The 15,614-nt window shown below is 42.0% G+C and overlaps 2 protein-coding genes across 2 annotated transcripts in view; one reads left to right on the top strand and one right to left on the bottom strand.

Moving 5' to 3' along the window:
* The window catches only part of pigk (phosphatidylinositol glycan anchor biosynthesis, class K), a 31,477-nt gene extending 26,660 nt beyond the window's left edge, over positions 1 to 4,817 (top strand). Inside the window, exon 11 of the mRNA XM_083928365.1 lies at positions 3,392 to 4,817. Within this exon, the coding sequence (XP_083784491.1) occupies positions 3,392 to 3,508 (117 nt within the window). The 3' untranslated portion in view covers positions 3,509 to 4,817. The remainder of the gene's footprint in view (positions 1 to 3,391) is intronic.
* A 4,030-nt stretch (positions 4,818 to 8,847) lies between these two features.
* st6galnac5a (ST6 (alpha-N-acetyl-neuraminyl-2,3-beta-galactosyl-1,3)-N-acetylgalactosaminide alpha-2,6-sialyltransferase 5a) overlaps positions 8,848 to 15,614 on the bottom strand; it is a gene marked incomplete at its 5' end in the record, with an annotated part of 49,241 nt that continues 42,474 nt past the window's right edge. Inside the window, 2 exon segments of the mRNA XM_083928730.1 lie at positions 8,848 to 9,291; positions 12,130 to 12,237. Of these exon segments, the coding sequence (XP_083784856.1) occupies positions 9,033 to 9,291; positions 12,130 to 12,237 (367 nt within the window). The 3' untranslated portion in view covers positions 8,848 to 9,032.

Genomic DNA, 15,614 nt, shown 5'->3' with positions numbered 1-15,614 from the left:
CAGACCATAGTGTTCTTTGTGGCGAACAATATTGGCCTATATATTTTGAAGACTCACAGCAACCGTTTCAGCTACGTGTCAGTTTCAGTGTGGAGGTATATGAAAAATTAATATCATACAGGAAATTAAAACCGACTCCTCCAGGGGTATACTGCCCAACACTAGCTCCCTGTCTGCTGAGTGTCAGAAGCAGAGATTGTCTGGTTAGAAAGCAATTTTCAAAAGTTTGCTGAAAAATTAGCCATTGCAACTTTATAAGTCAGGGATGTCTAAACCTCTACCATACCCAAATATTACTCATTTAGTTTAAATGCCCAACAGCATCCCCAAAGTCCTTAATTTCCACATTGTCAGTTTTGTTCCAGGACATTAGTAGAAAGCTGGAAGAAAAGTTTAAAATTTGGGAGGCACTGTTTTGGTCCTATAAGCCCTATAATATAACCAGGGTGTGTACTTTTCATAATGTAATTGCAGTGCAGAAATAATTTCATTAAGTCTCGATGACTGATGGCATTTCAGGGTTGAAACTGTCCAACTGCCTTGCAATTTATACGTAATTTGACCTGTGCAGCTCAAGTGGACATTAATATTTTGCTGAATATCCCTTTCTTTGAGAGGATGAGAACTGCTGAATTGGCAAAGTGTCTGAAATTATGACACCACTAAGCGCCAAATGCCAGCAAAATGAGCCTTTAGCAGCTAAAATCTCCACAGAACTGGCCCAGACTGTAACATTTTAAAGCCTCATATTCAATTTTTCCTGTCTCTCAAACTTTCTCCCAGCTGATCGTCATCGCAAAATCAAAGCAAAACAATGGCTCTGCCTAAAACAGGCTTCTTGACTGTAATGCTCCTGCTACACAAAGCAGCATTATCTCAGCTTGTGGAGAGGGGGTGATGGTGAACCTGACCTGCTGCATAATATAGTGATTCTTAAATAACACTGCACTTGTTTCTCCTCATGAAATGGCATTTAGAACAGGCATGTTCATTAGAATAACGAATATGTACTACTTTGGTGGGTGAAAAATTGTTGTTTAGCAGCCATTGGTAAGTGAGGAGAAAAGTTAATTTCAGGAACTCTGTGCCCCTGTGTGCAGGGCATTGTCAAGGCTGTGTTTTCAATAAACGACCAGGTTTACTGTGTGCCAGAACGCTACCCATTTCTAATGTAGAAAGACTGAGGACAGCAGTGAAATTGGATTATGTCTCACTCCAAATTCATTTAACAGCTCAATCAAGTCAAATCAATAGAGCTCCACTGCCATCCAGAATGCTAAAGCAGAGACAGTAAGGCGTGTGCGCCCTGAGCTCCAGACAAAGCAGAGTGTTGGTCAGTCAAGGCAAAGAGCGTCTGATTTAAAGCTTTATTCACAATGCAGATATGCTTATTTACATTGTGTTCATTGGCCAACCATGTCCCTCGCTAACCATATATGAAACAGAATCAGAGGAAATCAGAAGCCTGAAGGGCCAATCCTGCAGACACAGGCCCTTCTGTTACACACACTGTCTAGAATAGATGGTGTCTGACACAAACCAAAGGTGCAGGTTATGTGGTGTAAATAACTGAGCTGCTCACTGACTGACTGAGCTTTCTTGTCTCAACAGACAAACTATAAAGGGATGTCTTCAGCGTCTGATTCAATGGCACTTTTGTTAGAAAAACTGCACAAAAGATCTCAGACGACAATGTCGTGTTCTCATCTGTCTGAGACGTCTAAGTTAATCTTTACAGTAGTCCATAAAATTCACAATCAACTTCTTACTATGAATAATGGGAGCCAACATGAACACAATACTTTCTGCCAAACTTTCGAACATTTGCGGTTATTTCACAGGAGATTTCATATCTGATCAAAACACACCTACACAGTGCCAATGAAGCAGATTAGGACAGCTGAAAATAACTGTAGCAGATCCAGGATATTCAGAGTCAACACTTTGGGGATATTTCATTATGTCTTGTGCTTGTGGTTTATCCTGTTCTTTTATTTGATTTACAAATACTCAACATTAATACTTACTACCACATCTACAATTCTGAGAAATACCTGAACCCTGGCCTCTGCAGAGCAGCTGCCCTACACTCCTCTCCCGTAACAGTCTACCTACACAGACCTACGCTTTAATGACCTTGTCATCTGTAATGTGAAAACTATTGATTTCTCCACAAAAAGCTTACATTTCTTTAGTTTTTTATACACAAATTAACTGACACATCGTCGATCAGGAGGAGATTCAGGAAAAGTAGCTGGTTTAAGCATGTTGGATGCTCCACTATGTTTACAAGCTAGGCTCTAACTTTGTCTTGCCCCACACCTTTGTTTGGTGTGGGGCAAGCAGCGTACAGAGGGATTATCAGACTTCTTTATCTGAAAACAGCTTCCCATCGGAAAGAGGTGACACTGAACCATACTGTAATGTGCTGTAAAACCAAAACAGTGAGCTGAAGAAATGCCTAAAACCCTGTAAAGCTGCATAGTTAAGTGATAATTCTCCGTGACATTAACTCTGAGTGTCCTTTTTCACATTGCTACCATAGTCAGATTTTCTGGGTAATAATGACCCTGGACTGGACTTTAATCCTCCAGGGTTCATCAGTCTGCTGCCCAACTCCTACTGCAGTGTGTGAGTGTCAAGCCAATATGGATGTACTTCAGGAAGAGTAAATGTAACTTAAGTTACTGTACTAGCACTGAGGAAAGCGAGAGAGACATGGATTTCCTATGTATTCATGTAGCAGCTTTACTGCACTGTATGCCTGAGTCACAAACTGCACAACAGAGTTGAAGAACGTGCTGCTGTGTGTTTTATCCCCTTTGCTAAGTCTCTGGCTTTTGGCTTTGGGCAATGCCTCTTTTGACTTGTGATTTCTTGACTGGATAATGGCAGCATGTATAGCGAGGGATAACAGAAATCTCTTAAGTGCGTCCTCCCAGCCTATCTATAGCTTTACTGCCAGCGGAGGAGTTAGGAAGATTTTTTAGAGGTTAAATCTCATCTCTCCGCTGAATATTGCCGCCACATTAGCATATAAATGTGCTCCTTGTGAGATGCATGTTTAATACGGGGCAGATTTAAAAGTATAATCATACACAAAGTGATGATGTGGCAGTGAATGAGACAAACACAAGACAGGGGAGGTGTACTGATGAGTTTTAACACCTGCTCTTTGTGTGAACCTTTGTGTATGTGAGACAGCAGATAGTGTGTGACGAGACGAAGCGAGTGTATATGTGAGTCTGCGCCTGCCTGCCTCTGTGAATGACAGAACAATCAGCGGTGGCCTCAACAGTAGAAATATACACACTCATGCTAACCTGCAGTCCTCTTCTCTCTGTTTACCCTCCCCATCACCCCCACCTCATCTTACCTCGTCTCCCCTCAGAAACCAAAGCAGAAGGACTGGCATCCTCCTGATGGCTTCATCCTGGGCCTGTGGACCCTAATCCTCCTGGTGTTTTTCAAGACATACGGCATGAAGCACCTCAAACACATCTTCTGAGACTCCTCTTATACGACACTGGATATCTGTGGACTTTTACTGAAGGTAGAGGAAAGGTGCAGTTCGGGACAAGCCTATTTTCCTGAAAATGTAACAGAGATGTTTGGCACCACAACTGCTTCGCCTGGAACTGTGTGATGCAATTGGTGCCTTTTTTTTTTTTACTTTCGGGTGATTGCTCTCTACTGATGAAATGTAAACATGTGTGTATTATTCCAGATGTGAAAAGGGACAAATACATAGAAGCCATGCATGAGATACGCAAGGCCTCATCTTTGCATGGACATAGCACTAACCATACGGTTATTTTTAACTGTGTGTATGTGTGTGTTTTAACAAGGACTTGAACGTATATTTATTTCTTTTTGTGTCAAAGGTCCTGTTCTGTAAAGCCATTCCATTATTGCGTTGATTTGGTTAGAAATGCACTCATTTCAGTCGGCAGATAAGAATTTAATTTATTTTGAAGAGCGTGCTATTCTGAATATTTCAGCAGCAGCAGCTAAGTGCTACTCGGAACATCTTCTTGGTCAGAGAAAGGAAAGTGTGGGGCGAGGGTAGGCTGATTGGCTGAGTGGGCTGTGAAGAGATTACTATTTAATGTCTCCCCTGTCCATATACATTACACCCCTTGACTGTCATATCACGCTCGTGAAGGATAACAATCACACATAATCCCATCTTGCATGATGGACCCATCCACTTTCCCCATTCACCAAATTGCCCTCCCTGTGGAAACATCCATTAGCTCCCCAGCCATGTACTCCGCTGATTGTATTCTGGGTGATGGACAGCTATTTCCCTGGCCATTCCACATCTCGCGCTACCGCAGTGATAAGTGAGTGATAACCTAGTAAGCCGTCGGCCGTCCTGAATGAATCTCCTCTGTGTTGGTATGCGTTTCCTCCTTCTTTTCCTCCTCCCTTTCTCTGCATATGTAAGCACTCTGCATTAGGCTCATTGTTGAGGGGAGTGACTGATGCTCAAAGCATATGGATTGAACCTGAGGTAGTTTATCTTTGCTCCTTGGCGCGAGGACCCGCCCATCGGGTGCACGCTGCCACTTTCCCTCGCGGCTGAAGTGGAAAATAGAGTTTGAAATTAAACCATATGTATCGGTAGGCAGCTGCTGCGTCAGCCGCCAAGTTCCTTTTCTTATACATTATTTATGCAGCGCTTATTTCTCCTTCCTTTTTTCTTCCTGTTTCTTATTTCCTGTAATCTAATTTCTCCTGGTTCCCGTTCAGAGAGAGCATGCTCATTTTATTTCCTCAGCTGGAGAGATTTGGATATCCTGATTAAAGATGATACACTGGATCAAACGGAAGTATTTGCCTTTTTTGTTGCTGTCTGTTTTCCTTTCTTAATTACCTGTATAAAAACACAAGATTCACTTTTAGTCTTGCATACCCTTGAAGAGATGCCTGGCAGAGCTCAGTCTAAGCTTATTTTATACCACAAAGATACCCTTGAAATCTGTGCCGCTCGAGTTGACTTGCGCACCTGCTCTATTGTTGTCTTACTGGAACCTTTTCAGACAACCCAGAGGGTCTTTTTAAGATGGCGTTTTCTTTCCATTCCAGTTTTGTAATTCAGAAGACAAAGCAGCCTTTAGATGCAAGGTTCTATAATATACAATCAGTGAACACCAGGCTGGCAGCAGATACAATACAAATTAGAGCCAACCTATCTCACATGGATTTGTTTGTTCTTAAACCCACTTAAAATTTGACACCATCTCCTCTGCGCCTCTTGTTCAGCAGATGGAATTGAATACGCTGAGCCTTTGAGCGTGGTGATGTACTCTCCTGTCTCCTCTGTCACTAAGGTTTACCTAATAAAGATCGGTGTCTGTTTCTCGTCACACCTGACTCGGCTGTTAGAAAACCCAGTGAAAGGACAATTTTAGAGCAGCCATCTCCAAAAAAAAAAAAAGAAAAAGGCAGAGAGATTTCAGGCTGAATAGTCGGGACGGATGCTCTGAATCTGTCACACTTTGTTCAATTGACAAAAAGACACGGTATTCACGCGTACACGTTCTGTCTTTAGAAGGGAAAAGTTGACATTAGCCCCATGTGGCAGCCGACTAAATGTAATGATTTACACACAAGCACACACACGCTGTTGGGAGACGGAGTGTAATCCTGACATATTGTCCAATTTTTCTTGAAACTGGGTTTCCAGCTGCTTGTCGGTTGCTGAGCCTTCGTGACGTCAACCATTTCCAGGAATGATGATAATAATTTCCGCAATCAACGATTTTCATTCTCATGTGCAACAATAGCTGTGGCATAAATCCTGCTCGGTGGCACTTTCTTACTCTTAATATGATTGTGGGCTGTCCGTGCAGACTTTAAGTCAGCACCATCAGACATGAGGCAGTCTGTCACTAATGTTAGTTGCAGCAGCTGGGAAGCTCATGGGTAAGTGTCAGTTCTGGCAAAGACTCAAGTTTTAATTTTTAATTATCTAATCCATCTGTCCATTTTTGCCTCTTATCCCAAATTCATATCAAGTACATTTTATTGATCTGGCTCAGCTAATTAAGTGTTCATGACCCCTCTGTTCAATACCTGTTTTCTAATAATGTTACCTCGCTGTATGTACGGTACTTCTTCACCTTCAGTTAATGGGGCAATGCTATTTTCCAATTCAAAAAAAGGTTCTGACACTCGGCTCTGGGGAGGAATGGCCTTGTAACGGAGTCTGTCTTTCATTATTATTTCAGTGTGACATGCCTGATGTCACAACCAGACAGGAACACGCAGATTGAAAAGTAAAAATGGCAGCTGTCGTCAGTGGAGGGGGAAGGTGAGTCACTGGCCTCCCGTCCTCAACAAAATCCTCATCTTTCATCTTCTCGTCTGGGGCGGTTCCTACACACATACGGCGGTAATATTCAAACTGTATGTCTCACTATGTCATTGTAAAAACTGTTGAATGCAGGAGTACTAATAAAACATACTTTATTGAGAGGAATGATACATTTCAATTAGTCCAACAGGAAATAGGCAACAAATGACAACTTATTCATCTTTTGAAAGGAACAGTTTGGCATTATGAGAAATGCGCTTTTTGAGAGTTGCACGCTCACGTCTGTACAGTAAATATGTGGCTGGAGAAGGTAGCTGGTCAGCTTAGCATAAAGACAGGAAACAGGGAAAGACATTGAGCCACGACCTGTCTAAAGCTGCGTTTCCATCAAAGCATTTTGTCCTTGCTGAAAACGGCAGTCGAGAGCGCTTGAAAGCACCTTGGAGGCGCAGTGTTTTATCAACTGACACTGTGGTTGTGTTGCTATGAAATATCGGCGTGAGTAAACATATCTGCCCTTGCTCTGGATGAAGGGGAGACTGGAGTAAATGAGTGGGTTCATAAATGCATACTCGGAGACCAACAGTATTAATTTCTCCTCCTTTGTTGTTGTTCAGCACTTATAAGTTGTTTGTAGAATGTGACGGATGCTCTCTGTGGTATTTGTCCTGCCAGTCCTCCTGTTATTGGGGTCATGTAAGGGAATATTTCTGGTCTGGGACCAGGAGCTTTTTTTGGAATCGAGAAATAGTCCGGTACATAACCCCCGGTAAAACAGCAAATTATATTTCCTTTTTCACTCTATGCTAAGCTAACCGGCTGCTGGGTCCAGACACAGATGCATCAAAACTCTCATCTAGCTCTGTGGAGGAAAGGGAATAATCACATGTCCCTAAGTTATTTATGAAGCAAACTTTTGAAATATTCCACTGGTTTCACCTTCTCAGAGGTGAGGATTTGCTGTTTTTTTGTTTTATATCGCTGCCAATCGAATATCTTTGGGTTTTGAACTGTTTGTAAAAAACAAACAATATGGAAATGTGACCTTGGGCTCTGGGAACTTGTGATTGGCATTGACACTGGCATTTAATAGACCAAAGTATTGAAAATGACAACAGCTGGTAGCCGTAGCCCCAAACATCATACTGTGACTCCGTTAATTAGGCAAAAAAAAACCAAAAATATTCAAGTGTTTATCACTTTTTAGTAGGTGGTTTTTCACAGCCACTCACAGATGAGTGAGTCTCTAGAAAACAAACATATATCTTGTTCTTTGCTGCAGCACAGTCAGCAGCACTCAGTACAGAAGCATCACTCCTGATGATGTGATGAATGAAAAGTAATTCCGTCCTCGCCTCCAAAAAAAACGTGGCGTGAGCACCTATGTAGCTGACCCACATCATCGCTCCTCGTTACTCACATTACAGAGATGAGTGCAAAATCAATAGAGACTTAGCACCGGGATGTATCATTAAGATAACTCCACGTCTCATCACTTTTTCCAGACCGACACCTGATTCGTATTCATGGAGAGACAAAAGGGGAAAATAGAGGAACTCAAAAAAAAAAGGAAGGGGCAGTCTACTAGCATACTACATCAAATGAGAGTGCACATAAAACATAATGGAGAGCAAGAGAGGAATAGACTGACAGAACACATACTCATCAGTTTAACAAAAAACTGTAATTCTCCTGCAAGGCAATCCAGGCAGCAGATGAATACTGTATAGGAGGATGGATGGCACTGCTGCATCTCTGCTCTCGATTTTAATCTCCCACTTGTCTTGTGTGACATGGCTGTGCATTTAGATGGAAATCTGGCTTGTAGCTATATAAATTGCGCTATTAGGTGGTGACAGGAGCCGACAAAGCCTTATGATACATACGGGGCTGAGGAGGCACACGCATGAGGCAAAACCTCACGGTTAATGTTACACTGGACCCAGTTCATGCTGTAAGTTTGACTTGAGTCGTCTTACAATGCAGTAAAAAATAACAGTGATCCGTACCTGCTTTGGAGAAATATGAGCCTTTGTTGCACGACACAGGGGTCAAAAGAATACCATCAAACTTGACCTCCTCAACCTCTAAAAACCACAAATGAATATGAACAGTGACGCTTCAAGTAACCAAGTTTAACTACACTGTTATTAGTGGTCATCTTACACGGTCTCCAGCACCACAGTGTTAGATTCTGGGCATTGTAATGGTATTCTTCTTTTTGTTTACTGTAAGCAGAGAATCCCACATGTCCTTCATTTAACAGAGGCTTTGTGGAGAGCGCAAACTCAAGTTTGTATCCTCTGTGATCCCCCATGTTTCCCTGGGGGATCACAGAGTTTCACCTAAACATACCGCACATATACCCACACATACAAAGACAAGGAGGATCCACAGTGAGACACTGCATGCACGCATGAGTGTGAAGTGTGAAATGATGTTCTCTCCTTGTATAAACACGGTTTACAAGGTTGTGAGTACAACTTTAAACTGGTTCACCTCAGTAAACAGAACACACTGCTGGAGCTAGAGAAATGTGTGAACAAATGTCCAGAAGGATCAAAAAGACTCAGTCTTCATCTGTGGTCACTTTTTTTCTCTCCTACATGTTTAATCCTCTCTGGGGTCCCGCGGCCCACAATGCAAATGTTTCCCATCCTCAGCCTTCTTAGATGAGTCCATAAAGCATTTTCTTTGCCCCAAACACCGGTCACGTCTTCTGGGGTACCACGGCGGCAGCTGTGACCGTCCCCTCAAGCGTTCTGTTGGCAGGGAGAGGCGGGGGGCTCCAGTCCGGCTGGTAGAAGTGGATGTCAAAAGTCCGTGCCCAGTTAGCGAACACCCGCTTCTCTGTGATGAAGCGGTGGTGGCTGCCCCGCCGCCCACGCTCGTGAGAAATGTACATGGCGCACTCATCTGGACCACGTGGCTCGTAGTAGTGGTAAGGTACAGAGTGGTGCTGAGGCTCCCTGCAGTGGTAGAGAGAGAAAGGATGGTTGACATTTAATTAACACTTTAATGAGTTACTTCAGTTTGTAACACCACAGTGTTTTTCATTTTGTGTGTGTGTGTGTGTGTGTGTGTGTGTGCGTGTGTGTGTGTGTGTGTGTGTGTGTGTGTGTGTGTGTGTGTGTGTGTGTGTGTGTGTGTGTGTGTGTGTGTGTGTGTGTGTGTGTGTGTGTGTGTGTGTGTGTGTGTGTGTGTGTGTGTGTGTGTGTGTGTGTGTGTGTGTGTGTGTGTGTGTGTGTGTGTGTGTGTGTGTGTGAGAGGGGGGGGGGGGGCTGATGTGCATTCATTTGTTTGTCTCTGCATGGATTACACATCTAAATTAAGGCCATTATAATACCTTGTTAAATGCCACCTGTGGCTCAACAGAGAATGAAAAAACATAATGATGAATAATGAAAGTTTTAAAATAGTCGCATGTTCCACACTGTGTATCATCCAATTGTGTATACTGTATATTAATAGCTGTGACATCATTTCTCAACATTTTTAAAACCAAACATTCAAACGATTGATGGAGAAAATAATAAGATGAATTCCTGATATAAATAAACTTAAGTTGCTATTAGGGCAAATGTTTTTTTTTGTCGTTTCTTGTACTTTTGTACATTTTCCTGATTATACTTACATATTTTCACTTGCTCGTAACAGAGTATTTTTATAGTGTGGTAGTAGTTATTTTACTTAAATTAAGGTTCTGAACACTTCCTCCACCACCATGTGTTTCCTATTAGTATGATCCTACAGCCAGTTTAGCAGGTGTGGCCAGTGGACAAACCGCACGACTTGGATTGTATTGGATGCATTTTGGAAATATATAAATAAATATATCAATTCTGAAATTGTTGAAAGGTCCATGCACTAAGTAAAATCGGTTTTAAGTCATTTCTTAGTCTCCCAGCCCATTAAAAGTGCAATTAAAGATAAAAACAAAGAAAAGAGGAGCTTAAATTGGAGAAAAGATGCATCTCTCCACTGTGTTCCAGCACTTTCCAAACATTGACATAGTCATTAACGCTTGAGACGCAGCACCATGAAATGAAAATTACACGCGTAAACAAGGGATTTAGTAATCTTTAAGAAGTCATTAACATCATTAACATTCACATTTTTTAGAAAAACAGAAAGGAGGCTACTCTAAATAAAAAGCAGCAACTTCTAGTGAATAAAAAAATTGAGAAAAAAGGAAGGCATCGAAAAACACTTGCTTTGCATCAGGAGGTTTGGATGTAGAGGATAAATGAGTGGAACAATGACCGTGGGGATGCCGAATGGTTGGTTTGTGACATTTTTTATGACATGCTACACTATGATTTTTTAAAGTCATATTATGCTATGATTCTTTTTATGACATTACTTATCTGATGATATGCTATACTTTTTATGATTTTGTTAGGCCATCCTATAGTATGACATTTTTTTTTTTCGTAAGGCACTCAATATGGTATTTAAAACAACATTTTCCTCAAGGAAAAAGCCCAGATATTTATAGGTTGAGACTTTCTCAATCACCTTATTATTGAGAGTAACAATCTGTAATTTCTTTACTTATTTATCTGAGATACAGCTGTCTTGAGTCTTGAGAAGCAGATCATTTTAGTTTTATCAAGATTTAATACAATACATCTCAATCCACAAAGATTTTTCTGAACTACATTAAAGGCAGATTGAAGGTCCTTAATTGCAATTTCTAAAGATGAGGCAGACCATATAAATAATGGTGTCATCTGCATAAAAATGAAATTTTGGAGTTGTGACATTACCACACAAATTAATATTTTACTATCTATATTAATATAGATAGTAAATTACCTCTTTTGGGTAAGAGGACAGATTTTTGAAGCAGGTTTACAAAGTGAAGGGGGACACCTGACCTTTTCTGACCTCCGACAGACACTGAAAAAAATAAAATGTTCTGCCAAAGTCTGTTAATGCTTTAAAAGCTCATCTTCCCACTGAATTCCCATGTCTCCACTTAGCAGTTGAGCGTCAAAGAAGGGTATTTGCTTGTTGGCTTGCTTCCTAAATGTTAAAAAAGGTGAAGTAGTAAAACAAAAGGTGTTTTTGGGAAATACACATACAGAGGTACCCAAAATGGACCCTTGTGAGACACCATTTTGTATATTCATGAAGTCAGAAAATAAACCGTCAGCTTGGACACTTTGCGTCCTATCGCTCAAGTAATTTTCAAACCATTTAACAGTTTTTGTGGCCATCCCTAAGTTAACAAGCTTCTTTAATAGAACAGAGTGGTCGACTGCGTCAAAAGCTTTGGATAAGTCTAGAAATAACTCAGCACAACGCTCTTTCTCATCAATTGCATTTATAATATCAATTGATTCCCTTGTGCTTAGTCTCCACCTGTCCATCTGAATTATGTTGCATTGATACAGCGTCCAAAGAGTTCTCACAAGCTACGACTGTTCAGTTGTACTTACAATCAATCTACAGTAAATGTAATAAAGCCTGTCGCCAATGTAGCCTGATAGAGCTTGAAGTGAGGATGAGGATTTAAAATGTATGGAAAGGGTCATAGAAAGGTCTTAAAAAGGCTTTCTGCATATACCCAATACAAACATTTGGACATTAAACATTCAGAAAACATCTCCAGCTACACTGACATTTTATTCATCAGCTGCAGAATATATTTAAGGTTTTAATCTTTCTTATCAGTTGGACGGGCTGCTATGAATTTCTATACACTTGAAGCGACTGCATATACACTTCTGCTTTAAAAACTCTTAGTGATGGAACTCTGGTGCACTGATGATGATGTTTTACATGCAGCGCCACTGTCTCACCTGCAGAAGTCAGGGGCAACCATGCCAAAGACATTGATCCTATCACACAGCTCCAGGGCGATGGTCATAGTGAACCAGCCAGTGCTCAGCCAGGAGTTTGATATCCTTCTGCAGAGGAGAGACGGAGGGGAAGACAGTTAGATGGATTTCATGTGTGGGAGATCACAAGGATGAGAAAATGTACCATATTAGATTTTTTTTTCTAGAATGTGATTAACTGGGATAATCAGAAAATCTCACATTGGGATATTATGGCAGAATAAAGATTCATCTAAATCCAGAGGTCGATTTTTCTGACTGCAAGATCATTCAAATTGCCTCACAGCTTCATTAAAATACAGATCCGTCCTACATATCGAGTGATACAAATGAACCCTGTCATATAATCAAACCCTTAATCAGAAAGTAGTCTTGGTGTGAATGTACAGCAGATAGCTGAAATGACAAAGCTTCAGCTGCACTCTTCCTGCTTTCACACCGCAGGTTTTTGAAGTCACGCTCGCAAAGAAATGAGCACTAAGCACAGTTTTCTGAGATATGCTGTTCTGAAAAAAATCTGAAAATCTCTTTAAATTTAAACGTCCATCAGAGTGGTTCCTCTCATAGTCTGACTACCGTACAGTTTTTAACAATCCCTCAATGGTTTTGAACAGATTTAATGGTTTCCAAAGTCATAAAACTTCAAACACCACTTCTAAAAAAGTCCCGTGAAAACTTCCAGTTTAAAGTGAAAGTACATTTGACTAAAACTAAATAAAAATAACTCAAACTTCAATTCTTTGATTCTGGAATTTGATATAAAAATGAGAACATGCTGAAATATAAAATACACTTTAATGTTTATCAGGAGCGTCTTTCATTCAGGCTGCAGTATAAAAATACTGTGTATCTGCCAAAGTCACCTTTGGAGGATTTATCAAATTAACTAGCTTACATGTATGACATGCCAACGTGTGTTTAGGATGTGTTTTGTAGACCAGGGGCCTCATGTATCAATGTTGCGTACGCACAAAAACGTGGCGTACGCCATTTTCCACGCCAACGTTCGGATGTATCAAAAGTGAAATGACCGTGGAAATGTGCGGTGCGCCACGCAAACTTCATGGCTGGCGTACGCACGTTTCTACAGCTATTGTTTCGTTGGCGACACTTAGAGGTGATGCTGGGAAACTGTTAGTTATGTGAAAACAATTCATCCTCAGTGTAATGTGCGCATCAGCGACACATTAATGGACAATTAACACACACGTGTTTGCAATCGTAAGGATATAAAATAAGGAGAAGGATATAAAGCATGCGCAATTTAATAAAAAATGGAATTAACAATGGCAGCCTTGGCCTTGTTAGAAGACATCGCAAATGGTTATGTCAGCCGTGAGAGGGTGTTTAGAGAGCGGGAAGATCTGTTTGCAAATGACGACAACTGGCTCATGAGTCGTTTCGGGTTGCCGAGGCCAGTGTTACTGGAGCTGTGCGCGGAGCCGCGGCCAGACTTAGAACGACACACGCCCAGGAGCCAGGGGTTGTCCATTCCCACACAGGTGCTGACCACTCTGGGATTTCTGGCAACGCATGACTCGTTCAATCTAAACAATAGCATGGTTGGTAACAGGTTGGAGGCTGGCACGGTGCGCGATGGTGGGCTTCTCGGTGAGTAAATCATTTATCCGTTTAATGCGCCCCGAATTTAAACCAGCACAATGCCCGTTTTGACACGCGCATTCAAATATGTGTATTTGTTTTTTTCCCTGGTGAAAAAAGAATATCTCCTTGTGTTCATTATTCGTCTCAATAAACGCGTGCGTAAAGTTGGAACCTCTGCAGTCATTAATATAAGTGTGATCAGTCTTGTCAATCCTTTTAATGCAGTTATTTTGTCCTGTTTGTTTTCCCGCGAACAGTAGTGTGATTTATATATATATATATATATATATATATATATATATATATATAGTTACCCCCTGAGAACGTGGCTGTTGACCCCTCTCACTAACCCCGGCACCGACCAAGAGGGGAGATACAACGACCGCCATTCCCGAACTCGGGCAGTGGTGGAGAGGGCAATTGGCCTATTGAAGGGGCGCTGGCGCTGTCTAGACAGGTCGGGCGGGGTGCTGCTGTACACACCTGAGAAGGTGTGCCGCATCGTGCTGGCCTATGGTGTCCTGCACAACTTGGCACACCGCCATGGCATACCACTGCCAGAGCACCCCCCCACCGGAGGAACCGGATGCCGGACCCGTCAACCTCGACCCACCCCGCAAAGCGATACGGGCCCAGCGGCGTCTGATTTCAATGATGTAAAGAGGCAAGGACACGATTTACTTTGTACGTGCATTTATTGCATGATAAATATCTCCCAGTGCATTGACAATTTGATCTAGAAGATCACTGACGCCACGGATGGCTCTCAATATTTCCTCCTGTGATTCCAGCACAGCTTGTGAAAGGACACGGCCAGTCGGGCGGACGTCAGCTGGCGTGGGGTCGCCGGGGCGCGTGGTGCTGGTGGAGACGCCAGGGCGCACGGTGCAGAGGGAGGAGCCCTCTCCTGTCTCATCGTCTATTGAGAAATAATAATAAAAAAAAATGAAGTAATTAAACATGAGTCAATGTGTTTATATCCTGGCAACTTAAAGCACGAGCATGTGTAATGTGAGCAGCCTATTGTACGACCAGTATAATGACATTTCTGAGTTTAACACATTTACCTTGAGGATGATCTATGTCGCCTTCATGGCCCCCCACAACTCCGCTTAGAGCTGTTCCCTCCACAATAGCCGCCACTCTCTGGTCAAAGGGGGTCAGTTCCTCCCCTCCTGTCACCCCGCCCGTTGCGGTGATACTTCGGCGGTGGGCCGAAATCCTCCGCTTCACGTCGGACCATTTTTTTTTTTATTTCAGTGGTTGTGCGCTGCTCCGACCCAACAGAGTTCACTGCCTCACACACACACTCCCCAGAAATGTCTTTTTCTTTGTGTTTATCCCTGTAAAGAGGCTACCAAATAAAACCGCTCTTCGGTCTCCACTTCATTTAATAAAATTTCGAGCTCAGACTCGTTGAAGTTGCGCTTCTTACCTTTACTCATCGTTTAAATCTGATAGTGCAGAGAGGGAATCCCCGGTGCAGGCCCTATTTACATTGATTTGCATATTTAAATGGGGGCGTGGACAGGGAGGAGTTTAGCACTTCTACATGTGCGCTCAATTCCACGTTGATTGGGATGTACAAAGGAAAAGTGCTTGGATCCATGCGTACGCACACATTGATACATCTGAATTTTTTTGTGCTTACGCCAGTTTCTGGATTCTAGCGTACGCCATGTTTTAGTAAGAAAGCCACGCAATTCTTAGTACATGAGGCCCCTGGTGATTAACTGGCAGCAAACTGTGTTAATGGCCTGAATGAAATTATGAAGGCAAAGGCTATTTTCCCCCTGGTACAAAGTAGTTTTGTTACCTAACCCTAACCAAACTGCAAAAAT

The sequence above is a fragment of the Echiichthys vipera genome, assembly GCF_963691815.1.
Source record: "Echiichthys vipera genome assembly, chromosome: 15".
NCBI lineage: Eukaryota > Metazoa > Chordata > Actinopteri > Perciformes > Trachinidae > Echiichthys > Echiichthys vipera.
Note: the sequence above shows the minus strand (reverse complement) of the source record. Positions and strands in the feature narration are given on the sequence as shown.